This window comes from Kogia breviceps, chromosome 1, assembly GCF_026419965.1.
Source record: "Kogia breviceps isolate mKogBre1 chromosome 1, mKogBre1 haplotype 1, whole genome shotgun sequence".
NCBI lineage: Eukaryota > Metazoa > Chordata > Mammalia > Artiodactyla > Physeteridae > Kogia > Kogia breviceps.
In genome coordinates, this window is record NC_081310.1 from 100,798,228 (window position 1) to 100,825,281 (window position 27,054).

The following is a 27,054-nucleotide window of genomic DNA, read 5'->3' on the forward strand; positions in this document are numbered from 1 at the left end:
ACCATCATCACGCTCTTCTTTTCATTTGTCGTGGTTTCTGTCTTTCCCGCCCCTTTCTCATTTTACTCCCTTCTTCAGTTCACCTTCTGCACCTTGTTCCTCTCTAACACTAGGAGGAGAACATCTCTTGAATGCTTACTGTGTGCCAGGCACAGTGTTAAATGCTCTACATTATCTCCCTTAATCCTTATATCCTGTGAAAGAAGAATTGCGGCCTTCATTTATAGACAGAGAAACTGAGGTTCAGAAAGGTTAGCTAACTTGCTCCAGGTTAGAACTTGTGGGTGGTTGACCTAGGATTTGAATCTGCATCTGTCTGACTCCATAGCCTTGCTCTTTTCACTCCATCACCTGCTTCTCAAGCTGAAAATGGAACCCAGGTGAACTGCCAGGCTCCCCTGGTGGAATCTAGGCTGGAACAATGGCTGGTGCCTGGGAATTTATGACAAAATATTTTCTAAAAGTTCTGTCAAATGAGATCCTCCTACAACTTTATCTCTGTGTTATCCCAGAAGTCAGGGATGGAGCCCCTCCCCCTCAGGACCCAACACCATTCAAAGAATACGTTAGGACAGGAGGGGACCCTAGAGAAGATCACATCCACCACCCCATTTTCCAGATGAGGACGATTTACCATCTCTGAAGCAAACCCATACTCTCTGGTCTTATTCCAGGCAAATAGGGGAGTGTGTGTGAGTGAGTGTGGTGAGTGGGTGTGAACATAAGTGTGTTGTGTATGTGTGAAAGAGACAGAGACACTCACACACACACAGAGCAGCTTCTGTGCAGACGCCTGATGCAGATGCTCCCAAGAGAAGCATGAATGATAGTGAGGAGAGGCAGGAGTGATAGAAAATCACAGGAACTGATTTGCTTTTTACCAGACTTTGGCTAAAAGCCTTTTACATTTTTTCCTCAGGGACCAAGGACTAACCACTGAAAATACATTTCTAAGTGAGGCAGTGAGCCTTAAAGTCAGGATTCACTGAGGAATGATTCCCCTCGCAGCTATGCTTGGCCTTTCCTTCCTGTTCCAGCCAAGGGCTCACTACACAGGGTCACAGCCTCCGTGTCCTGCCACTGGATGTATTTTAGTAGAAGCAGCCACAGGGGCCCTCCGCAAACCCAACAGAAGCAAAGCTTCCTCTGGGGTACCGAGAATTGGGACAAGCCCCTGAGTCCCTCTTTTGGGAATCCCTGTGATGCTGTAGTGGCTGAGTTATGATTCAAAGGGAAAATATACTGCTTAAGAAATAGAAAGGTACATGCTTTTAGCATAAAAAAGGGAAAGGTAGGATGTTCATAAACATGGAATCATTTATATACAAGCCAGTAACTGTGACTGATGCTGTGGCAAAATTTAGTTGTCCCCCATTACTGCTCTGCCCTCTGCCATTTGCCATAGGAACAGACTTTTTTGTTGGGTACAAGGACATCCAGAATAAAGACGATAGTTCCCAGTCTCCCGTGATGTTCTGTTCTGGCCAATGATGTACACATGAAAGTGCCTCTGTGGTAGCTTCTGGAAATCTTCCTTTAAAGATAGTGTATTCACACACTTTGCCCTCCCTTTTTCTTCATCCCTTCTTCCATCTGGTGCCTGGAAAGTAGATTCTGCCATCTTGGCCAAGGAGGTTAAGACTTGTTTACCAGAAAGGAGGGAGCGACGAAACAGAACGCCATGGACCACCCACATAAACTTTTACATGAGAAAGAAACGAGTCGTGTCATATTTTATCCACTGTTAGTTTGAGGTTGTCATCACTTGAGTTGAAACTATTTCTAAATAATAGTTTATCTCATTGAATTCTCATAATAATGCTGAGAAATAAGTGCAGTCATCCCCAATTTATAGGTGAAGAAATTAAGGCTCAGAGAGGCCAAGTAACCCACCCATGTCTCTCTGATGGCAATGCCGGTGCTCGCCCCACCTGCCACACTGCCTCATGGGGAGTTGTTCATTCATTGGCAAATCACGAGAGAGGACCACGTAGGACCCAGCTCTGTGCAAGTCAGCTGGGAGTCCCGTTATCAACCCGAGACAAGGTGAGACTTCTCTGGCCCCATCCACTGTCTCTGAAACCCCTGGAGCGGCTCACTGTGATACATTATGGCATTCAGAACTCCTGAGACAGGAGGCTGCTCAGAGCCAAGATTGTTGTTATCCCTGCAAAACATAGGTCGCTAGCTGTGTGTGTGTTTGTGTGTGTGTGTGTGTGTGTATGTGTATGCATGTTAATTACACGGCACATGGAGAGTTTCTTAAATTGTTAGTAAGTGTGCATTTGAAGGGACACTACAACACTGCTGTTAACAGAAAAGCTGAAAGTCCACGTGTCCAACGAGAGAGTAGTTACATAAATTAAAGTAAATCCAAACAGTAGGATAGTGTACAGGCATTAAAAACGATAATGTAGATGTATATTTATTGACATAGCCATATGTTCATGATATGTTGTTAAGTGAAAATAGCAGGTTTCAGGACAGCATTTTGAATATAATCCTGTTTGAATGGATAAAAACTAAATGTTACTGGTGGTTATCACCAAGTGATAGGGTAATTTTTTTTTTCTGACTTGTCTGTATTTTCTAATTTTTCTATAGCGATTATGCCTGATGTGTAATTTTCTCAATACTTAAAGATATTTTCTTACTAGATTGAATAGGGAGTGTTTGGTGGAAATGCAGCTTTTGGTCGGTGGCTTCCTCCAGGTGGTAAGGACCTGGAGCCTCATTTAGTCCTTCACTCAGCTGTCAGTTTGAAACGTTAGTTGGCTAGAAACTCAGGAGGCACAATGGCTGTGGTCACAGGCAGGCTCAGGGCCCCAGCAGCCCCTGGAGGGGGAGGTACCTGAGGGGGCGGGAGCCCCCCTGCGCCCTCAGGGCACTCGGGGAGCATGGTGAGCTTCTCTCTGGTGCTGCACCTGCAGGAAGGCGAGGGGTGGTCTGCTGTCCATATCTGCTTCTGGAGCAGGTGGGTGACATCCGGGGACACAGAGGGAGTCTTCCAGGGGGTTGAATTGCCACAGGGGAACGCCCTCATGGAAGACAAGAACATATTCCACAATCAGCTTCAAGGTTGATAAAAATTCCTCAAAATGAGAAACAGTATCCAACCCTCTCCTTCCAAGCCTTTCCTCCTCCTCGGACGCATGCATTTTCTTCTACTCTTGGAGGTTGGTTTCCGCTCAAGAAAAAAATCAAGACTAGAATTTTATTGATTCACTAGATGCGGGTGGGGCTGGGAAAAATTATCTAGCTTGTGGATGGCTTAATCTCCCTTTTATCTGCTGGCAGCTCTTGCCGTTTAGAGAACAAATACAAGGGGTTTTGAAATTAATCTGTTTTGGTCCTTATCAATAACTCTGAAAAAGACTGGATGAGAGAAGCAGTTAAAATTACACTGAACGTTCTGAATTCTTGGTGGATTTCAACTGCCCTCTAGAACTCTCTTCTCCACACTTAAAGCAATAATTGAAAGTTGGACATATATGTAACTAGTGCCATTCTAAGTCCAATCACACAAGGGCACATCCCCCATCTCCCCCACTTCTGCGTTCAGATTCCTTTCAAATAAGTTGTGAGTAGCATATGTCAACTCAGTATGGTACTTTTATATCGAGAACTATAGAAATACAGAGCTGTCCTGTGGTGCAGGGGCTTCCTGAGGGGTAGTGAACGCCCTTGCATAGAGGTGTTGATGGAGAGGCTGGGTGAGTGCTGCTCAGGGGTATGGTAGTGTTCTTGTAATACAGAGCAGGACCGAGATGGGGCCTCTCCCAACCCTGCCATCCCAGGCCCCCACCATCAGGGTCTCCCAGGGCAGCTGTCGGTGTTAGAGCAGGGGTGCGCAGGGACTTACGGAAGCCACTCTTCCTTCAGGCAGCGGTTGCCAAAGCCTGGCTTATTCACGAGGACGTCTGCAAGTACCATGAGCCGCTTGCTGTCCGGCTGGTCCATGCTAGACAGAGTGAGAGGGGCTTACTTGATGGGCATGTGACTGGGACAGAGGGACAAAGCAGCCAAAATGCAACTCAGCAAATGTCTGTTGAATGGCTACTACATGCCAGGCATGTAAACAAGGCAAAAGATTCTGCCTTGAGGTGGCTATAGGTCTCCTAAGAAGGGGGGTAGGCTATCTGAACACACCAGTGGTCTGATTCCCTATCATGTCTGCACTTCCAAAAATGGAGCTTCAACCCACTCACTCAACCTTTGCGTTCTCTTTCCTTCCTCCGGGCAGTCTTGCGTGTCCACTTGGGGGTCACCTTTCCCAAGTGGCAGACACATTAATTTCCTTTCTGAGGGCAGCCTGAGGACCACTATCACGCTGGTGACTGTCCCAGAGAGTGGGAAGGTCAGGGCCGCACCAGGCAGCAGGTGACCCAGGAGCCCCACAACCCAAGGAGGTGGACGATGACATCTGAGGATGAGTCTACGCACCTGAAGAAGGTATACTGCTGCCCATACATCCAGGGGTGAAGGGTCAAAGCAGGATATTCGCCGAAAGGAGGGATGATGATGGAAAGCATCAGAGCCAGAAACACAAAAGTGGCCGGGAGCACAATCTGTGGGAAAATAAACATGGTAACTTGGGCTGTGGTATGTGGTATGTTACGCAGACACACAGACACAGACACACTCTTTTAAACATTTATCCAGCAGCCTCATAACTGGGCCCTGATGGAGAAGGTCGGTCTTCTGGGCAACATGATGGGAAGATGTGCAAAGGCAGGTTGTGAAGGCGAACGCAGAACATTCTGATAACCTTTGAAGGGCGGTTGAAGCAGGTCAGCACTGAACCCTGAAGTAGGCCAATGCTCAGCCAGAGGTGAACCGGAGTTTCTGTTTCTGAACAAAAAGTATAAAAAGAAAAAGCGGACAATGACCTCGATATGTAGGGTCACTGCAAAAAAATGAATGAAAATATGACTTCACCCTCCCCTATAAAAATGAGAGCAATATTAACATATACACTATTATTCTATTTTCTCTGCTAAGTGAAGTAGAGTACTTACAAAGAAGCTTTGTGTTACCAAAAAGAAACAAACGTTGGCAAGGAGGAAACAAAGCTGACAGGACCCAAAGAGGGTGCTCATCGTCGTGTCTGACCCCATGTGCACCAGAAAGCCTGGGAGAGGATGGGGAGCCTGGGAGAGGTCTGGTAGGCGTGGCCACCGGCAAACAAGCACAGCCAAAGACTGCAGCAGTACCTGGGCCAGGAAGTCCTTGTGGCTGCGAACAGTGTGGTGGAACCGCTTGACCAGCAGCGCCTGCACGCGCTGGAGGGCCAGCTGCACTCCCGTGTTAAGTTGGCTGTGCCCCTCCTGCTCCGGGGGGGCAGCGGACTCCGTGGGGTGGCCGTTGGAGCCCTGTGGAGTCTGTCCGGCCTTCCTGCTAGAACCCAAACAGGGGTGTCGGAGACTGATGTTTTCTCTTTTCTGCTGAGTGCCGCCTGGTTTGGGAGATGGAATTAATAGTTTAGAAAGACATTCACAAGATCATTGTTTTCTTACTGTGTAAATTTTCCCTTCATTTAAGTCAATGACAAAATATCAGGCCAGGAAGGTTAATAAAGTTTTCAAAATTCTATTTTCTGATATAAATCATCTACAGACAGAATTTCCTGAAATTGCTTTAAAATTCTCTACAGTAGTTAAAGGGAACAAGACAGAGAGATCTGAAACATATAAGTAAAAAAAAAACAAAAAACAAAGGTGCAGAACAACATGTGTAATAAGATCATATTTGTGTTAGACAGCACATTTATCATAGGCAAAGAAACATATTTTATGTATACACATACACTCATAATGTGTACACATGTGCAAAGCTCTGAAACAATACCTGTCAATTGTTAAAAGAGGTTATGGCTTCAGGGGCAGAGCTGGATAAGGGCATGGGATGAAGTGGGACGGGTTAGTGTTTTCTGTATTATTTGAATTTAACAACAAAATATATTCATGTATAACCTGTGTACATAAAAAAAGTAAGAGTTGATTTGGTTCTTTCTAAATTTTTAGAGGTCACTTAGAAGTAGTAGAAAGAGCAATGAACTAGGAGTTAGGAGACCTGGGTTTGAATCCTGACTCTTACTAGATGTTCAAATTTGGCTAAGTGACTCAACCTGTCTGAATCTGAGTTTTCTCATCTGTAAAATGAAAACAAGAAAAAGGTTTTTATGAAGGTTAAATGAGCTAACACATGTGAATGTATTTTATAAACCATTGTAAGTCATCTGTTATGTTGAAGCTATAGTATATCATCACTGATTAATATTTATTTGCAGAATGTGTTGTTGGACATAGAGGACCTAGAGGATGGATAGTTGCCCCTAGCTGCTTTCTCCTAAAGTCTCCCAGGACAAGAGCAGCTGCAAAGGGAGCTGGGTCAACTGAGTCATCCTTTCAGCTAATGTTCACAGGCACCTGCAATGTACCAAGCCTGCTACTCAGAGGGTGGAGAACTTCTGCAGGCTCACTGACTACCTGGCACCAGAGTCCCATCTCCACTTCCTTTCTCTTGATCTGGGCTCAGATTTGATGTCTGTTGTGGATGGCCCTCCCTCTGGTAGGATTGCTGCTGCCTGTCCTCGTGTCTATCCTCTGAGCTTTGCTCTCTCCCTGATGCCCCATCCAGACTGGAGTCCATGTTCCAGACCAGAGTTGAGGGCTTCAGGTCTGTTTGTCTCTGGCTTTCTGCTGCCCTCCAGAGGCCATTGGCAGTGAGCCACCCTTCAGAAATGGCTTGGACCCTCTTGGTACCATGCAATGTATGACTCCATAGACAGCCATAGGCTCCTTCAGACTCTGAAGACAAGATCAGAAAAATGCCATCCTCTAAAACGGAGCCTATTCAAAACAAATACAATTAGCCACCTGAAAAATGGGAGACAGTGGGAGTGTATAATTGAGGGTCCTAGATTTGAGAGCTGAGACCAGGGAATAATAAGACTCAAAAGCCTGTGTGACTTTAAGGCAAGTCATCCAACTTACATGAGCTCAGTTTCCCCAGATAGGGCCAATCCCTGACCTACCAGCCTCACGAGGTTATAGGGACAATCAAATAAAACAACGGATACTTAGCCCCTTGTAAAGTATAAATTAGGGCTGAGTTTGACGTAAGAGATATTTGTAAGTGTTGAGATTAGGGTGCTGCTGAATCATAACCAGAAATTGCATACTGTGTTAAGACTTGGCATGTTTTAGCTCATTTAATTCTCTCAATAACCTTAAAAGGTGGATACTATTGTCATCTCCATTTTGCATATGAGGAAACTGAGGTACAAAGAAACTAAGCATTAATAAGTACTAGGGATGTAATGTACAACATGATAAAATTAATTAACACTGCTGCATGTTATACATAGAAGTTGTTAAGGGACTGAATCTTAAGAGTTCTCATAAAAAAAAAAGAGGCTAAGTATTTACCCAAAGCCACTCAATTAACAAATTACAGAGCTCAGGTTTGATGTTTGGTCTGCTTCATTCTAGAGAGGCTATGCTCTTAACCCCTACCCTTGACTATCTCTTTGGAACATTCTATTCTGTGTCCAGAATGACCAGTCTTCTGATGTGTAATTTCTTCTTCTAAAAGGACCTTATTATTGACTGATTGATTGATTGATTGATTGGCTGTGTTGGGTCTTCATTGCTGTGCACAGGCTTTCTCTAGTTGCGGTGATCGGGGCTACTCTTCATTGCGGTGCGCAGGCTTCTCTTTGCAATGGCTTCTTTTGTTGCGGAGCACGGGCTCTAGGTGTGTGGGCTTCAGTAGTTGCAGCACACAGACTCAGTAGTTGTGGTGGATGGGCTTAGTTGCTCCACAGCATGTGGGATCTTCCTGGACCAGGGATCGAACCCATGTCCCCTGCACTGGCAGGCGGATTCTTTTCGTTGTTGTTGTTGTTGTTGGGGGTAGGAGTTTATTAATTAATTAATTAATTTTTGCTGTGTTGGGTTTTCATTTCTGTGCAAGGGCTTTCTCTAGTTGTGGCAAGCGGGGGTCGCTCTTCATCGCAGTGCACAGGCCTCTCACTATCACGGCCTCTCTGGTTGCGGAGCACAGGCTCCAGACGCGCAGGCTCAGTGGCCATGGCTCACGGGCTTAGTTGCTCCGCGGCATGTGGGATCCTCCCAGACCAGGGCTCGAACCCGTGGCCCCTGCATTAGCAGGCAGATTCTCAACCACTGCGCCACCAGGGAAGCCCTGGCAGGTGGATTCTTAACCACTGTGCCACCAGGGAAGTCCCAGGACCTAATTATTAAGAAGGAGCATTCTGTGCAGATTAAAGGCCCTGATTCTTGAATCCATCATAGCTTCTAATATAAATTAGCATGTTTTCATTCTGGTCTTGGTTAATGTAAGTTTTTGCCCTTGGGTGAGCGGAGGGAATTTAATTCCTGTGTTTACAAGGCTGGAAAGAAAACCTGGGCCCCGTGGTGAGCTGCCCCCACCCCCTCCAGAGCGCTGCACCTTTCTCCCCGGTCTGCCTGGATGGCCACCTCTTCTGGCTGCCACACAACCTAACTGGATCATGGCGCATGTCTGGGCTGATATATTTGACTATTGTTAGTTCTAGGCATAGCTGGGATCACTTACAAAGCGAGATGAAAACCGTGAGGCAGAGCTAGCACCAGAAACTAACAAAGAGGAAACAGTCATTGCACAGGAAAATACTGTGATATGTTACACTGGGTAGAAAGAGGTAACCAATGGCAGGTGCCCAAGACAGCAAAGGAGAATTGCCTCACAGCTTTGCCTCTGACCAGAAGAGAGGAAAATGGAATGGGAAGGGAGAAGCCAGGGAGAGGATTTTATCAGATGGGTGGACGCCTGTTGTTCTATCTGGCCTGTATTGGGACAGGTAAGCTCTCCTGCATGTCCATCTCCCCATCCTCCACCCTCCACAGTAAAATCCACTGCACTCATGAGTGCTTTGTGTGGCTCTGAGATTTGGTAGAAATCACGGAAGGGGATGGTTGGTGGCCGGGCTCACACATATGGAAGAGAAACTCTCAGAATCCACAGCAATTATGGTCCCCACAGTTTCGAACCTCCGCAGTGCACTAAATGAGGGCTCAGAATAATTTAATCTCCATCTTAAAGAGGCCAGGAGGTCCTAGCTGGCATCTGGGTTGTATTTACTGTCACCATTACCTCTAACAACTCTGCGAGCTGTCACTCATGCAAGCAGGAGTGGATCAGAGGCCTGGTACAGATAAGAGGAGGAGATGAGGATGGTGATGTGGCAGGAACCGGAGACCAGGAAGTGGGGTGAGAAGCTTGGGGGTGGTGAAGCTCCCAGCCTGACCTCCTTAAGAATCTTGATTTCATCTAGAGTGTTCCCACCCAGATCTAATTCCATTTGTCTTTCCTTTGTCAATCAAAGGAATTGAGAGTGCAAAATGCCTGTTATTTTGGGGTCAGATGAAGGCGATGGAGGAGTGTTTGCCTGCTTTGTTGTTTTATGCGCTTTTCCTTAGGCTTTTAAGATACAGCTTGTGGGTGTGGTAAGGGAACAAACTCCACGCTCGATCGCCATACCAGCAAACAGAGGTCCTGACTCACAATCCTCCGTGACCTTCAGAAAAATCTGTCAAGAAGGAAAAAAGAGAGAATTTGGTTTAGGCATTCCCACTCTCAGAAAAATCTAACCCAAGCTCAATTTTGTTTGGGATTGCTTCATCATAGGAAGAAAATACATTATGACTCTTTGTCTAAGAACACAGTCTTCTATAAATACAAAAGTATATGTATGTGGTGACCACAACTATGTAAAATATGTGCGTGTATGGACAAAGGCAGGAGGAAATAAGCCAAAAAGGGAGATAGTTGCTACGCTTGGGTGAGGAATTACGGCTTTTTGCCTTTACAGTATTTCCCTTCTAGACTTTTGTGTTAGACTTTGGCAAAGAACCACCTCTTCTGGTACCTGACTGCAACCACCCGGAATCTCTGCCTTACCTCTTCCAGGGGAGTGTCAGAAATTCCAAAACTGCTGAGCCCCAGGTCAGCCAGGGTCTCCTCCAGCTCTCTGAAAAGACTGGCGTATGCCCTCTGCTTGAAATTCTTATTTGGAAGAAGGAAGATGAGCTCTTGACCAACACAGTCCACCAGCTTCGCCTCCGGAACATGGTGGTGAACCATATCCATCAGCTCATTCACATCCCCTAAGACAAGAAGAAAGGCTGACATCAACTCTGTTTTCCAGAACCTGGAAGACTGTGAACTTGCCCAGGTCCCCTACTTTCTTCAGCCTCTCATTTGAGAAAAGGCCATTTCCTTTCTTGGTAGTGACTCTTGGGGAGACATAGCGCTCCATCATGTCTGTTTTTAGCTTAGTTGGCCCTGTGACGGGCACTGAAAGGGAGATGGAGATGGAAGCCAACCCCCCCCCCCCCCCAACTAGCTGTGCAACCTTGAGGAGCTCATGTAACACTCCTGTGCCAGTTTTCTCCTTCGTTCAATCAAATGTTCTGTTCTTTACAAGCTATGCAACATTAGGCAGGTCAAACCCTTGTTTCTTCATCTGCGTAAAGGGGAAAATAATGGCACCCACTTTATTGTTATTTGTGAGGCTTGGATGCGTTAATATGCGTAAAACACTGAGAATGATGTGCCTGGCCCATAGATGAGTGTTAGCTGCTATTGTTATCATGAACATCATCTCAAGTAAGAAAGCTCTTGTCCTCAATGGTGTTCATTCTTAATCACCACAAGCCTGAGAGAGTCAAGATTGCTTTCATGTTTTGGTCTGGCCCAAGGTATAGGGGACTTGCCCAAGATGCACACTCAGCCTTGGTGGCCAAGCTGGGTGAGAACTTCCCTTCCTAAATCACACACCCAGGCCTGGCCTAACTTTTGGGAGGCCTGCACCATTTCCCCTGGGATTGCATCTGCCTCCTCAAACAAACAAACTAACAAAATCCTTAATCCCCGGCTCACAGGAAATGCAGAAGGGGGTTGAGAAGCTGTGGAAATGGACCATGGGATGGAGTACAGGAAGCACAGCATGAGGTGTGGGCAAGTGTCCAGTATCAAGTATTCACCTGATACACTCATACCATCAGAATTGAATTTTATGCATGAGCATGTGTGACTTTAAAATTAAAAATCTAATTAAAAAAATTTAAAGCATGCATTTAAAGAGACAGTTCCCTAGCACACTGTCTTGAGAGGCAGGTCAATGGGGAAGGGATTCTGGGGACTCAGAGCCCAGGTCTTGTGTGTTTCTGCAAGCCATCCTCTCAGAGTCAGGATCACCCAATGAGTTCTTTTCCTTCTTTGTTTTAGAAATGGAGGGATTTCATGGCTTTCAACCCAAATCCTTCTGCCTAGCTGGACTGGAAGGCTTGTTTTAAGTCAAGTATGCAAATTAAACTCAATTGTCTTCAGCTCCGAGATGACTTCATGCAGGGGCCGGAGGGCTCCTCAAGGGAGGAAGCAGCTCTGCCCTAACAGCTCTCTAGGGGTCGCGTTCATTGTTCTCTTAGGAAGGAAATGGAACCTGAAGCTGCTGGATTCCCAGGAATTGTGTCTTAGACGTGTGTGTCAGCCTTTCCAGCAGCAGTCCTTCAGGGCAGTAGGGCTTTCAGCGTCTGGCAGGGAAGTCTGCGAGAGTGTGTGGTATGTGTGTGTGTGTGTGTGTGTGTGTGTGTGTGTGTGTGTGTGTGTGTGTGTGTGTGTGTGTGTGAAAAGCCTTCCAAGGAGCTAACGGGGATTGAAATGATCTTCCTTCTCTTATTTCGGGTACAACTACTTACTGTGCTTCCCACCCTTCACAGCAACTCTCTTCTATTCAAAGAAAACAAACTTTTATTTAGAAATAAAGTAATATTTAAAAAATTCACCCCAGCCAGCAGGCTCTGTTTCCACCTTAACTTTGGCGCACACAGTAACTAATTGTATTCTTTTTAAAAAAATTATTCAGAAATCAGGGAGGGGCCCATGGCAAGGCAGACTAGGAAAAAGACACAGAAATGTTCTAAAAAGATGTGTTCATGTTCACCACAGGTTCTGTCAGTGCAAAGAGAGGGTGGGAGAGTAAATATGATGCACCTCTGGGCATTTTCCCTCAGCTTTTAAGCGTGGTGCGTAAATATTGTCTCGTTTTCTTGTTTCACCAGATTTTAGTTAGAAAAATATTTGTGCTAAGTAGGAAACTTTGTCTTTTCTTTGATAAGTAGATATCTTCCCCTTTCATTAACTTGGATCAGTACACAGGTTTAGTTTTGCTCCTATTTAGGAATATGGGAAGTGTGATATTCCAATTGTGTAGACGCCCCAGGGAAAGGATGAGAGGCAAGCACTCAAGGAGAATGGAAAGAGCTGTTGACAAGCACGCTAGGGCAGGAGGTCAGGTCCTGCACTGATGAGTGCTTCTACAGTGAGAGCCTCTCTTTGGCATCTTCCTGGAGTGGAGGCACACCTTATGAGGTTTGACACACTCTAATCCAAGCAAGAACCACTGGAAAACTGGGAAACTGAGAGGAAAGCTGGGAGTGTGACAGGGATGTGCAGTATTCCTCAGATTTGGCATCTACACTGTGCAAGCTGACTCTCTGGAAAAGTGCACGATGAGCGCTGTGCATGGCTGTGGCTCTACTGTAGGGCTCCAGCTGGCACCTTTAGAACCAGCTGGTTCTAAAGAGAGAGAGAGAACTCCTTCTCTCCAGACACTGAGGAATGTGGCTTGGAGCCAGGCAGGAGGACCCCAGGAATGGAGGCTTACTATGGGCAAGGGCAAGGAGTGAACAAAGACTGGATTCATCATTAAAGGGAGAGGGCCCGTAGGTCCATGACTTTAACAACCCTTTGGGAACGGAGGAGGAGAAAAAACTCAAAGAAGATGATGAGTAATTGCATGACTGTGGGCTTGAGAAACACACAGAGTGCTCTATTTGCTCCCAGTGAAATGCATGACAGCCGCACACACCCAACAATACCCAGAGATGATCGCCAGACAAGAACTGAGGTACAGTCTGCCTGAGTCCTTACCGTCCAAGACTTGTTCTGGATTTATCCCATTGATGCAGGATGGACACCTGATGGAGAAACCCTTAGATGCACAGCTGCAGGTCCCCTACAACAGATGGACGTCAGTCATTTCTATAGCATCTCCCTGATGCTGATTGAAGTCACCACCAGGCTTTGTTTCTCATGCCAAGTGTAGTCAACACATTTTTCTTCACTGTTTTAATCTATTACTTCATCTGAACATTTTGAAGCTGTGGCTGTTTGATTTTGTTCTGCAGAGTGTGTGAATCAGGCACAGAGAGAAACTTGAAGGATCCCTTTGGCTTGTCATTACTTATGTGAAAGCTATAGGTTGGCCTGTGCAAGACATTCTGCTTCTCCCTCCCCAGGGATGCACGCTGGGCTGCGGAAGTCTATCCAGGACTGGAAAACCCAGAAGCAGCCAGACACTTAAACTACAGGGACCAGAGACATAAATAAGGCTACAATAAAATAAGCATGACAAAACAACTTGAATGCGAGCAATGCCTTTCTCAATGAGCCCAAAGCACATTTATAAAACTCTATCTCACTTATCTTCACCACATCCCCAAGAAGCAGAGAGGCAATTATCAGTTTCATTTTCTATGTAGAAAATACCCCACAACAATGAGGAATTAAGGAATTTGCCTAGGATGACACAGTTTGTTCACGTTGCAGCCCAGACTTGAACCTGGGGCTCCTAACATGTTGAGTTGGTCTCTGCTGGTTGGTATTTTTTCACTTCACCATTTTCAGGTTATAGTTATCAGGGAATCTTTTTCTTAGCTTTCATTTACCAATGAAATTGGGGTTTAATTAGGGAACATAAATATTGGAATGAAAAAAGAAACTTAAACAACTACTGTCCTTTAATTAGTGTAACCTTGCAGAATAAGTCACTCCCTTCTATGTTGCACCAAACCACATGTATAGTTTAGGATTCTGGCCTATAATAATCAGAGGTCGTTTAAAACTAGTTGTTTTATTTGGGGTAAAGCATCTCTGTAGGAGAGTTCAGAATGCTCTTTTACCAAAATCTACAAATGGTTCCAGAAACAAAGAGGTCAATTCTGCTGGCTGGAGTCTGATTTAGGTAGAAGTGTCCAGAACGACAGCACCACACTGTACGTTCCTTCTCACCCAGGACAGGCTCTTTCCCTGGACAGACACAAACCTCACAGCCTCCTCCTTGGCTCTGGATGGTCTTCATCTTGCGCACCAAGGTTAAGTAGAAGCCTGTGCCAAAGCAGTTCTTTAGGAAGAGCGGGGTGCCGGAGCAGTAGAGCCGTCCCTGGGCTATGATGGCGATGCGGTCCCCGAGGATGTCAGCCTCGTCCATGTGGTGAGTGGACATGATGATGGTTCTGCCTGCAAGGGCGGGGGTCAGGGGAATCACCAGGCAGGCCTGGGCCAGGTGTGGATGGGAGAGGATGTATGGCAAGCTTCCCATTACATGGGTTGCAAAAACTGGGAGTTAATAAATAAAAACAAGTTTTCTGCAATAAAGTCTAGAAAATTAGAATAAAAACGAAAACAGCTAAAGTTTTTAGCATCCTGCATATTGTAAAGCACTGTTTCACAGATTATTTCTTCATTAGACATAGAACCTGATGCAAATAAATCACCATATATGGGACATGTTTATTATTGTCAGTCAGCATCTTTTGAGTTCTGTATGTATATTCTCTGGGTCATTAAGCACTGAATTTATAATCTTTGCAAAGAACACACACACACACACACACACACACACACACACACAGACACTCTTTAATACTAGGTGGAGATGTCATTGAAAGAAAATGGTAATGAGGATTCCAGGAAGGCAAATTGACTGCAGGATTGAACCACACCACCACTTTTACGGGCACTAGCTCTGCTTGCTGTCTCTTCTGGATCTGTACCTCTGGTTGCACATGCCATGACAGAGGAGGAAATGTCACACTTTGAGACAGCTCCATCTGCAGCAGTCCTCTGCGGCACTGAATACAGGCTCACTGCCCTCACACCTGGTTTCCAAAGGGGAATTTCACTAGAGCTGCTCCCATTGTTCCAGACAGAAGGGCTGCAGGTCGAGAGAACTTTCTAGAGCATTTTGGGAAGTAAGCTGCTTCATCAGTAACTCCCTGCTTGTACTTGTGTAAAATATCTCAGGAGGCTTCATCTAGAACTTAGACTCCCCCAAGCCAGTGATAAAGCCCCATCTGAGTATAGTTGTGGCCCTTACTATACTGAGTTGCAAAATGCTAGGTGTGAGAGAGTGGAGAGCACCCGTAAAGCCTCAGTGAGAGCACAGGCGATGCACAGTGGCCATTACCTGAGCGATATTTCAGGAGCAGGTCCCAGATTGAGCGCCTCGAGTAGGGATCCACCCCAGAGGTGGGCTCATCCAGAACCACCACCTTGGCATCTCCCACGAAGGCAATGGCAACGGACAGCTTCCTCTGCATGCCACCTAGAGGTACAAGGTGGCAGGGTCATGGGAGCTGTGGAAAATTCGAAGAGAAGGGCCCAGGGCTGACCTCATAAGGAAGGTAGCTTAGATCCCGCAGCAGCCTGATGCTGCCTCCTTAGATATTCATACAGTGTTCAAAACTCTAGTGGTACAGGCCTCATAATGCAGGAATGAAAATCCCTGCCTCCTAGGATCAGACCATTTGAAGACTGTTCGCACCTTTGAGTTCAAACACATAAACATCAGAGCAAATACAGCCCAGGCTGCTGCAAGATAGTGTTCCATGTGGGAAATAATCCAGAGGTGGGTTGGTCTTAGATGGTCAGAATAACTTTATAGAATGTTCCAACACTTAGGAGCTCTCCTGTTATAAGCCTAAGAATATACACACGTATACACACATGCACACATGCATACGCACAAGGCCCTGTGTGCTGGGAAACCATGGATATGCCATCTGAAGCCCTGTCTTTTCCCAACACCAAGCACCTGAGAGATACTGAGCTTCTTCGTTCCTCTTGTGGTGGAGGCCTGTGTCCTCCAGCATGGCTTCCATCTCCAGCTGGGCCTCCTCCCAGGACCTCCCTTTCAGCTGCGCGTAGAATAGGATGTGTTCAGCCACTGTGAGGCTATGGGGACGGGACAATGAGAAAGGCAATGTGCTCAGCAATTCCACTTCTAGCAATTTACCTCATAGAAATAATTAAAGATGAGCACAAAGATTTAGCAATCATGATGTCCATCGTGGTGCTGTTTATAATAGAAAAATGAAACAAAATACCAACCCTGCCAAAATATCTAAGACAGCTTTAATAGCACATTATACAATGGAATAGTATGTACACATTAAAACTTATTGCATAGAAGAATATGTAATAATAGCACAAAAAGATGTTCATGATATCTTAGGTTTAAAAAAGCAATCACATTTAAAAAAACAGGTTACAAAATGGTATGCAGAGTTTTATTCTCCTTTATAATTTTAAAGCATATATGTATATCTATACATGTATAAGAGGAAAATTATATATCAAGGTGTTAACAGTGGTTTTCTATGGCTGGTGAAATTATAGGTGATTTTTATTTTTTGTTTTAATCTATATTTCCTTCCTTCCTGTCTTCCCTCCTTCTTTGTTTCAATGACTGTATATAACTTTTTAGATAAGAAATAAAAGTTTGGGAAAAAAGCAACTGAAAAGCTTCTTCAAAAGTCAGTTTTTAATACCTGGCTGAAGAGGAAAAAAGGAGCGATGGTCTCCTCTCTGGTCCCTTTCAGGGACCAGACTTCTGGGCAAGTACTAAGCAAGGGGCCCTGGGACCAGCCACCCTGACAGGGAGAAGGCAGCACCACTCTTCTGAGCAGGAAGAGCTCAGCTCTGAGTGCCAGAGGCACAGTCACATGCATGTATCATTGCAAGCAGGACAAAGGACCCCGAATGTGGGGGAAGCCAAAGAAGAGTACTGCCTTCTGCCCCCAGAGCTGGCATCCCTCAGCTGCGCTCTAGAGAACATGTTGTTGGAGGGCAAGGTGAGGTTAGGGCATGGGGAGGGTCTCAGTTCCTGTTCTACTTACTGGTGGAACAGGATGTTGTGCTGTGGACACATGCCAAGGCTCTGCCGGATAGCATCCAGGCTGGTTTCAATGTCCTTTCCCCTAATGAGCACAGTCCCGGATGTCGGTGGCAACAGACCCGTCAGGATGGACCTGCCAAACACAGGAGTCCGTGGTTGAAAGGCTGGCCTTTAGGAGGGCCTTGGGACAGCAGCCTCCACCCCAGGGTTGGTGATTCTGCCCCTCAGTTAAACCCCAACCATCATCAGCTGCAGGAGCCAACAGTTTCCTGTATGGGGCTTAGCACCAGTGTGTACGTCCAGGCCCCTAGGAGGATGAGCACATCCGCCTTCCTTCTCTGCTTCACTTATTTCCTAGTTCTTTCAGGCAAGCACCGATGGGTGTACACTGATTCCCAGCTGTAGAATATGCTCACTTGCAGCCGGAGATCCCTCCCCAACTCAGCCATCACAGCTCCTGGCGCTGTAGGGGGCTCAGTTAAAGGTATCCGGCCCATAGGTCCAAGTTTTGCCAGATGTCACCGTTACGAAAGGCAAGGTCTTATTGAGAAGCCCAAGCGTTCAACGTGTATTTGTTGATTAACTGATTGAACCCAGGCCTGGGAATTATCACCAAAATAATTTTGGATCCAAAATAATAAAAAGCCCAATAGCAATGTTGATTTATTTTGTAAAATGGGAAATGACGACTCTCACCTCACGGGAGTTTTTTTGGGAGGATTAAATATAGTTAATACCTGTAAAGCATTTAGAACAGTGCCAGAATAAAGGAAGACTCAAAAATATTATATTACTTTTATGAGACGTTGTGTTCCAGCCACCAGGGGACATTGCATTTCACATTTGTGAAGTAATGTGTTTGCCTTTGGGGTCCTGAACAGGGCTTGGGGCTCTCTGACCATATTAGTTAACAAGGAGAGAGATCAGCTAACCCTCCCAGCTCTGTCCCTGAGCCAGATACAATCTCAGGCTCTCTGAACTGGCCTGTTGATCGACCACTAGAGGGAAACAGAACCAAGGATAATGGCAGCAGCCCCACATTCCATTCCCACTGAACCGCCCTCAGAAGACATTCCAATGCAGGGTGTACACAGCTGTTCCTTCCTGGGGCTCTCTAAGAAGCCAAAGGACTTGACAGCTGCGTTCATATGGGTTCCCTGCCCTGCTGTTCCTGGGGAAACCTTAGCTGGCCCTGTTCTCCTTCACAGCAGGTGACGCTCAGGGCCCTTAGAAAAGTGAGGGGAGCTTCCTGACCTGAGGCGTCCATGCAGAGCCTTCCTCTTCCCTGAACTTAGTTTTCAGTTGCCGGGCAATTACCCCACAGCCCCTTTTAACTTCTCCAGAACTACCACCAACCCTCATAGGTAGGAAAAGGGATGCTCTCTGACAGTAAGTAGCGCTCTGCAGACAGAGGGCATGTGATGGTGGCGGCCATGACTTTATCACCACCGTCACGACGGTAATGCTGGGGAGGCTGGGGGTAGAGAGGCCAGCTCGGAGCATCAGAGACAAGAGACAATTGTGGGAGGACCTGGCTCTTGCCTCCAGGGAACCATTACAACTTGGTGACCTTGGGAAAGTCACTTCAGCTCTCTGGATGTCCACTTCCTTGGCACAAAGGGGGAAATAAACTTACTACTCCACCTCTGTCTCCAATTTCATGTGAAGATCAAATAAAACAGTATATGCGAATAAGCTTTGAAAACTGCATTGTGCTTAACACCTTCCTGGGACACAAATATTGGCACATTTCTGTCATTAAAATTCAACGGGAAAGAATAGACTGAAGCTGAAAGAGGAAGAAGAGAGCCAGAAAATGACTGGAGACTCACAAGGTCGTGGTTTTCCCTGCTCCATTGTGACCGAGGAACGCGGTGATCTGGTTTTCATAGAAGGTAATGTTAAGACGGTCCACGGCTGGCCTGCCACGGGGCTCAAAAATCTTTACCAGATTCTTCACACACACCCCGGGAACCAAGCCTGGGAGCTCACGTTCAAAGAAGCTGTCTTGTTGGAAAAAATGAACATGATGTAACAATGCCTTAGTGTACACATTTCCCAAGGTTCTTTCTTCAGACTATTGTCTTCTGCCCCCATGGCTTTAGCTGTGACCTTTGTAAGGATGACTACAGAATAATAATGGTAATAATAGTGGCCAACATTTATCGAAAGGTTACTCTGTGCCAGGCATTATTTCAAGTGCTTTATATGGATTTCCTCATTTCACCCTTACTACGGCCCTAGGGGAATAGCTATTACTGTGCCCATTTCTATTACTGAGGAAACCTAAGACACAGAGACATCAAGAGTCCAATTAAGGTCACACGGCTTATGAGTGACAGAACTCGGATCCAAACCCAGACCGCACTCACTGTCCGTATGGAGAGTTAGCCCTAAGCTCAGCCTTCAATCCCAGGTCCTCACTTCTGACAGTCTGCTGGGCATTTCCTCATGGATTTCTTGTAACAGCTCAGGCTCAACATTTTCTTTCAGACTGTCCTATGTTCATTCTTGGAGCTGCCATTCTCCTAGTCACCTTGGCTCACATCTCTGAGCCAGCTCCGACTGAAACTGACTTCCTGCTCCTCAGAACTCCAGAGTCTCTCCAATTAGGGGGGGGCGGTCCACTCTCCTTCACTATTGTCCCTCCACTTTTCGACTTCCACACCCCGCTAAGGTATGAGGTCCACTTGGTGTTCGCTTCTGCCTGTCCTCCAGTCTCTCCCTGCTTTAGTTCACTCTATACAGCGTCACTTAATTTGTCATCCTGATGTTGTAGCTCTGAGCGCTTGCTCCCCTGCAAAAAAACCAAATCCCGTTGCTTCTTCTCTCTCTGCCTCCTGGTCTCGCCTAAAACGGAGGTGGGACCAGCCCCCAGCCCCCTGATTTTGGTCTTGGAATTATACTCTGGGAGGATGGTCTTCCCACAAGTTCTGCTGACTGGAAACCACAGGTCTCTGACCCCAGCTTTGTGAAATGGCACCCGGGATGGACCAGAGGCATGGAGGCTGGACCCTCTCACGCAACATCAGGTGAAGTCCAGAGGCCGTGCTGCCTCTCTAAACCCAGGGTGAGGATAGCAAGAGCATTTAGTAGCCACAGAGAAATTCATATGCTTAAGGAATAGAGAACATGGTGTGTGGGGGGGAAGTACAGAACTGGTTCAAGAGGGAAGGTAAAGGAGGCAAAGGCCAGGGGAACACTTGCAAACTTAGTCCATGGGTTGAGGAATTATTAGGTAACTTCCACGGTCAGGAAAGGCTTTTGATGGCTTGAATGAATGGACTTCTAGATTTGTAAACCACGAATGAAATGTAGTCAGCTCCTTTAGACTCTTTCCCCCTGTGCACAGGAGCATTTATTTTTGTCTTTCCTTATAGCTCATATCCGCTTTAAGACCCAGTGACCCAAGTTATTGTTCTTGCTAAATCCTCGGAAGTCAGCACATTTGTGCAATTCACTTGGGGTTTGCCTAACAAGGGCACAAACACACCACATACTTTGGGTTTGCTTTCTCCAGGAAATATGCGTTAATGTCTGGCTGGACCATTCATTCCGCACATGTGCAGCTGGACCCTTGAGAAGGTATTAGGTTTAACCCTTGTCAACAGAGACAGTCACTTTCCTGGGTTCCATTTCACCCCAGTCATGAGGTGTTTTACTCCGGCCCTGTGCAGTGTTCTGAGCCTTTTCCTTGCCTCTGTTCTGCATTCTTTATTGAAGGTTTTACCATTTATTCCTGCTGGGTATTCTGGGTCCTCCATTTCCTCTGTTATGGGTTCCGTCTTTTCCAAGGCCCTTTCTTCTCTGGTTGAACACCCTGCAGCAACCAGAAGACACTGTTACTCTGCTGGTGAGATATGAGAACCAGGAAAGGCAGGAAAGGAGGGGAAAAGAAGGCGGAGCTGAGTTTCCTACCATAGCTGGAAAACACAGTTCCCTCAGAAGGCCAAGTTGGCATTCCCAGGACAAGCCCCGATCAAGGCTTTGCCAGCCTCTGACCTGTGGGGCTGTGAAGTTCCGGCAGTGGCTGGAAGGGCCTCCCAGCTGGCTGATTTGGCAACCTTTGCTGAGCCCAGAGGGAGTTTTGTAACAGGAGTTTCACACATCCTCTTAAAATGCCAGGAGGAGCCCACAATGTCAGACATTGTGATTTAAAAAAAAAAAAAAATTAACTTTGAAATGGGTTAATTTTCTTTAGCTCGTTAACAGTATTTTTCACTCCAAGCCAAAACATGTCAAAGTCATGGTGAACCTTGAGTAAAAGTCCATTCAAGCTGATATGATGGGCAGCCAGACTGAGACATCGTTTACCTGAGAAATCTACCTTTATGGGCATTCAAGTATTTGGAGATTAATACCAGAGTGGAGTCTGGTTGACGCACAGGCTTGCACAAATTGTGAATCGTGGTGTAAACACACACACATTCTCACACTCACACATACACCTACGTCCTCCCACACCCACAAAGAGGCACTTTTTGTAAACTTGGCATTGGGTTTAAAAGGATATCAGGACATCCTGAAAGCGGAAGAGAAGCAGAAAAGCGAGCCAGCCAGAGAAGAAAGCATGGGCAGGAGGAAACCATTGTCGCCAAGCATCTAAAGGCTCTGGCCTCAAGTGCACATACATGGGCAGGGTGAATTTTTCAATGCTGCAGTCAACCAGGGCCTCTCTGTCCACACCGCTGCCTGTAGATTTGCAGGCTGTGTGGTGGAGTGGCAAGTAATGGGCCTGGTGGTCAGGGACCTGCCCCCTCCAGTACTTCTGTTTTCTGAAGGACTTTTAAATCTATTGCCCACAGTTCCTTTGATCTCTTTACTAGCTAAAATACTGAACTAATGTGTAATAATAAAATTGCAGGGGGAGATAATCTTCTAGTCACTGGAGTGAGTTCCTTGCCAGGAAGTGTATGTCCCAGTTCCAGATTTTGTCACAAGTGAACAATGGGAACTGGGTAAGACACTGGATATCTCTTGGGCTCCATGTCCTCATCTGTGAAAGGAGGGGTTTTGGTGGAAAAACTCACCTCTTTTCTAATATTAGAGAAATTTAGGAATCTATTTCAGTCTAGCCTGTGAGACAAGTGAAAAATATTTGGCTTCTGTTGGCAAAAATATGACTCATTTTTGAAGGAGCACATTTGTCTTAAGATTTCTCTTCTCTTTTTTTTTTAGAGGCAGCATATCTGCCGAGATTACAGAGGGGGAAAATGCCCACAAGTCCTGATATTCATTGAAATTAGAAACATTTCAGGAACAGACTTCTGTGTTGAAAATTCCCATTTATGATGGGTTATAACTTTATTGCAGCGGAAGTTTAAAAGTTTATAGATAGACAAGAAAGACAGACAAGCCAACATAATGGAAAAAACAAACAAACTGAGCTGTTGAAGTGCTGTTTGTTTGAATCATTAAAAAAAAGGCACCCCACACCCCAAAACTTTTAAAGGTCCTAGGCTAATCGCCTAGAGAAAACAAACATCTATCTTAGTGCTTAAAGGATAAATCCTGGCCCAGGCCCAATAGTACAAAGTAAAGAGCAGGTAGGTGAGGAACAAACAGATTGGAAAGCATTTCCTTTGCTTCCAGAAACTCCTAGCTCCAGGGGAGTCCCCAGCTCTCAGCTCTGGAATTTCTCTGCCTCCTCATACCTGACAAGAGTCTGTGGTTGCCCCCTAATTCTAGAACTCTCCTTTGGCCTCCTATCCTATTCAGGAGGAGAAGTAAATTTTATCTAGGATGCATTCTGGGCAAATGTCCTTTTAACCCTCTTTCCCAACCAGAGGAAAGACCAATACTAAGAGAATCTGGGAGTATTTGCCTTGAAGATCACAGCTCTGCCCAGGCCTCCAGATGGGCCCTTACTTTGGGAAAATAAATTCATTTATATTTGAAAAAGTAGAGAAGAATAAAAAAGCAGATGAGGGGAGGCAGCAGAAGACGAATGTAAAGATTCCTCTATGATTCTCTGGATCTGTTTGCTTTAAACTGAGAAGTTGCAAAACTTATTTGCACCATGAAGTGGTTTGGCCTTCTTTTAAGGTTTTTTATTTATTTATTTATTTTTTTGTGGTACGCGGGCCTCTCACTGCTGTGGCCTCTCCCGTTGCGGAGCACAGGCTCCCGACGCGCAGGCTCAGAGGCCATGGCTCACGGGCCCAGCCGCTCCGCGGCATGTGGGATCTTCCCGGACCCGGGCACGAACCCGTGTCTCCTGCATAGGCAGGCGGATTCTCAACCACTGCGCCACCAGGGAAGCCCTGGCCTTCTTTTAAGAGTGTGCTTTAATCTACTGGGCACGACCAGGACTCAAGGGTTTATCAATGCTCAGCCATCACCCTGGCCCAGTGACTCACAAAATATGGGCTCCCAGAGGCTGTGATGCTACACCAAGGAGCAGATCCCCCAGCAGACAGCTAACTAATCAGGAATCTCACACTTCATGTAAGAGCCACCTCTACAATGCACACACATCCCATGCAGAGCCAAAGGAGCTAATTTCAAACATTCGTTTTCTTTTTTTAATTAAAAAATTTAAAATAACTTACCTTCACCACCTAGCCAATAAGACTCTTGTAGAAGGAAGTACCAAGGAAGTGGGGTTCCATAGTCCCCTAAAAATAGATAGGCAAATAAAGAGAAAAAGCCTAAGTAGTTCCACCTTACCACAGTTGTGTAAGATCTAGAATTTATCTACCTGAACCTCAGATTGTAACTGTAGATATTTATAGTTCATAAGCACTACATGGCTATCCACATGCTTCCTCCAAGACTACTTCTTCTAACATGTTTTAATTCAAAAGGTCATGTTTTGGGGGTGAAACTGGCAACACTAAGACTGATGATCTTGGCTGACGTTAGTTTTCTAAGAAAAAAGAATCTAAGCATACCCCTTTTCTTTTTTCACATAATCTATTTTATTGTTATTTTTTAAAATATAAATTTATTTATTTTTGGCTGCATTGGGTCTTTGTTGCCGTGTGTGGGCTTTCTCTAGTTGCCGTGAGCAGGGGCTACTCTTTGTTGCGGTGCGCGAGCTTCTCACTGCAGTGGCTTCTCTTGCTGCAGAGCATGGGCTCTAGAGTGCAGGCTCAGTAGTTGCGGCACGTGGGCTTAGTTGCTCCGCGGCATCAGGGATATTCCTGGACCAGGGATCAAACCCGTGTCCCTTGCTTTGGCAGGCGGATTCTTAACCACTGCAACACCAGGGAAGTCCCAAGCATATCCCTTTTCAAGGTACCAGATAATAATAATAATGATGATAATCACTAACATTTGTTGAATGCTTTTTCTGTGTCAGACATAACTGTAAGTGCTTTCTATGTGCTAAATAATTTAATCTTCAAAACAACACAAGGGGATAGGTAGTATTACTATTCTTGTCAATAAGAAAATTAAGGCACACTGAGTTTGAAGCATCTGCCCAAGGTCACAGCTAATTTAATAGAGGTATAAGAATTCCAACATAGGTAGTCTGGTTCTAATACCACTGATCTTAACCACCCCATCCTACTGGATCTGCCTGGGTTTCAAGGAAAAAAACTCCCAAATTTCTAGTCCAGTTCTTTTAGCAGGCTTTGCTGCCTATAAATGCTGAGTTTGTGAGTACACTATCTTTCCTTATTTAATAGTTATCCTGTGTTTTCATGGCCAATGCTAGACTGTGAGCTCCTCGAGGGCAAGCTTGTGTCAGTCTTTCCCACTCCTTTTTTCTCAGAACCTGTGCTGCTGAGCCTAACACATTGGTGCTGCTTAGTACATAGTGGTTGAACATATTAAAGCTTTAGGTTGGCTAAAATAAAGCTCTTGAAAATGCACAAATTTTATTTTTAATCTAATATGCACTTATTATACCTCTCTCTAATGGCCTAGTGAGATAGAAAAAAATGGAGGCTGAGAAAGGTCAAGTGTGTTTTTCAAATTCATCATTATGGGTTGAATTGTGTCCCTCGGCCCCCCTCCTCCCTGAAACAAGATATATTGAGGTGTGTGGTAGAATACAAAATAATACTTGGTCTTTGTCCTCATTTCCTGGCACAGAGCTCCTAAAACCATTGGAGTTTCCTGAGTAATAGGAGTGCCTTTTGTTATTCATAATAGTTCATTATTAGTGTGAAGAAATGCAAGAGATTTTTGTGCATGGAATTTGTATTCTGCAATTTTACCGAATTTTTTAATTAGTTCTAACAGTTTTTTTGATGGAGTCTTTAGGGTTTTCTCTATATAAAATAATGTCATCTACAAATGTTACAGTTGTACTTCTTTCCCAATTTGGATGCCTTTCATTTCTTTTTTTGTCTGACTGTTGTGGCTAGGACTTCCAATACTATGCTGAATAGAAGTGGTGAGTGGGCATCCTTGTCTCGTTCTTGATTTTAAAGGAAAAGCTTTCAGCTTTTCACTGTTGAGTATGATGTTAACTGTGGGGCTGTCATACATGGGCTTTATTATGTTGAGATACGTTCTCTATGTACCCACTTTGCTGACAGATTTTATCATAAATGGATGCTGAATTTTGTCAAGTGCTTTTTCTGCATCTATTGAGATGATCATATGATTTTTATGTTTCATTTTGTTAATGTGGTCTATCACATTGATTGATATGTGGACGTTGAACCATTCTTGTATCCCTGGATTAAATGCCACTTGATCATGAGTTATGATCCTTTTAATGTATTATTGAATCTGATTTTCTAATGTTTGTTGAGGATTTTTCAGCTTTGTTCATCAGGGATACTGGCCTGTAGTTTTCTTTTTTTTGTGGTGTTTGGTTTAGCTGTCAGGGTAATGTTGGCCTCGCAAATTGTGTCTGGAAGAGTCTTCTTTCTTTTTTTTTCTTGGTGAGTCTAACTAAAGTTTTGTCAATTTTATCCTTTCAAAGAACCAGCTCTTAGTTTCATTGATCTTTCCTATTGTCTTTTTAGTCATTTCATTTATTTCTGCTCTAATCTTTGTTGTTTCCTTCCTTCTACTTTGGGCTTCTATTTTTCATCTTCTTCTAGCTTCTTGAGGTGTAAAGTTAGGTTGTCTATTTGAGACTTTTCTTGTTTCTTGAGGTAGGCATTTATTGCTATGAACTTCCCTCTTAGAACCGCTTTTGCTGCATTCCATAAATTTTGGTACGTAACATTTGCATTTTTTATTTGTCACAAGGTATTTTATTAATCTGATTTCTTCTTTGACCCATTGGTTATTTTAGCATGTTGTTTAATCTTCATATGTTTGTTAATTTTCCAGTTTTCTTTGTATAATTAATTTCTAGTTTCATACCATTGTGATCAGAAAAGTTGCTTAATATGATTTAAACCCTCTTAAACTTAAGACTTGTTTTGTGGCCTAACATATGACCTACATCAGAAAATGTTCCATGTACTCTTCAGAAAAATGTTTATTCTGTTGCTTTTGGATGGAGCATTCTGTAAGTATCTGTTAAGTCCATCTGGTCTAACATGTTGTTTAAGGCCAATGTTTCCTTATTGATTTTCCATCTGGATGGTCTATCCATTGATGTAAGTGGGATATTAAAATCCACTACTATTATATTTCTGTCTATTTCTCCTTTTAGGTCTATTAATATTTGCTTTACATATTTAGTGCTTCTATGTTGGGTGCATAAATATTTACAAATGTTATATCCTCTTGTTGGATTGACCCCTTTATCATGATGTAATGCTTTCCTTCATCTCCTATTACAGTCTTTGTTTTGAAGTCTATTTGTCTGATATAAGAATAGCTACTTTGGGTTTCCATTTCCAATGAATATTTTTTCCCATCCTTCATTTTCAGTCTTTGTTTGTCTTTATATCTAAATTGTGTCTGTTGTAGGCAGCACATAAATGGGTCTTGTTGTTTTTCTTTATCCATTCAGTTACTCTGTGTCTTTTGATTGAAGAATTTAGTCATTTACATTTAAAGTAATTATCGATAGGAATGTGCTTATTGCCATTTTGTTAATTGTTTTCACTGTTTTTGTAGTTCCTCTCTGTTCCTTTCTTCTTCTTTTATTCTCTTTGGGGTTTGAGAAC

The 27,054-nt window shown here is 44.7% G+C and overlaps 1 protein-coding gene across 1 annotated transcript in view; it reads right to left on the reverse strand.

Annotated features, from left to right (window-relative positions):
- The window catches only part of ABCA4 (ATP binding cassette subfamily A member 4), a 123,940-nt gene that overhangs the window by 33,323 nt on the left and 63,563 nt on the right, over positions 1-27,054 (reverse strand). Inside the window, exons 17-30 of the mRNA XM_067025434.1 lie at positions 23,578-23,643; positions 20,757-20,846; positions 18,859-19,033; positions 17,028-17,159; positions 15,944-16,083; positions 15,317-15,454; positions 14,174-14,367; positions 13,000-13,084; positions 9,967-10,172; positions 9,547-9,595; positions 5,214-5,455; positions 4,444-4,568; positions 3,863-3,961; positions 2,852-3,038 (exon numbers count right to left, since the gene is read on the reverse strand). Of these exons, the coding sequence (XP_066881535.1) occupies positions 2,852-3,038; positions 3,863-3,961; positions 4,444-4,568; positions 5,214-5,455; positions 9,547-9,595; positions 9,967-10,172; positions 13,000-13,084; positions 14,174-14,367; positions 15,317-15,454; positions 15,944-16,083; positions 17,028-17,159; positions 18,859-19,033; positions 20,757-20,846; positions 23,578-23,643 (1,928 nt within the window). The remainder of the gene's footprint in view (positions 1-2,851; positions 3,039-3,862; positions 3,962-4,443; positions 4,569-5,213; positions 5,456-9,546; positions 9,596-9,966; positions 10,173-12,999; positions 13,085-14,173; positions 14,368-15,316; positions 15,455-15,943; positions 16,084-17,027; positions 17,160-18,858; positions 19,034-20,756; positions 20,847-23,577; positions 23,644-27,054) is intronic.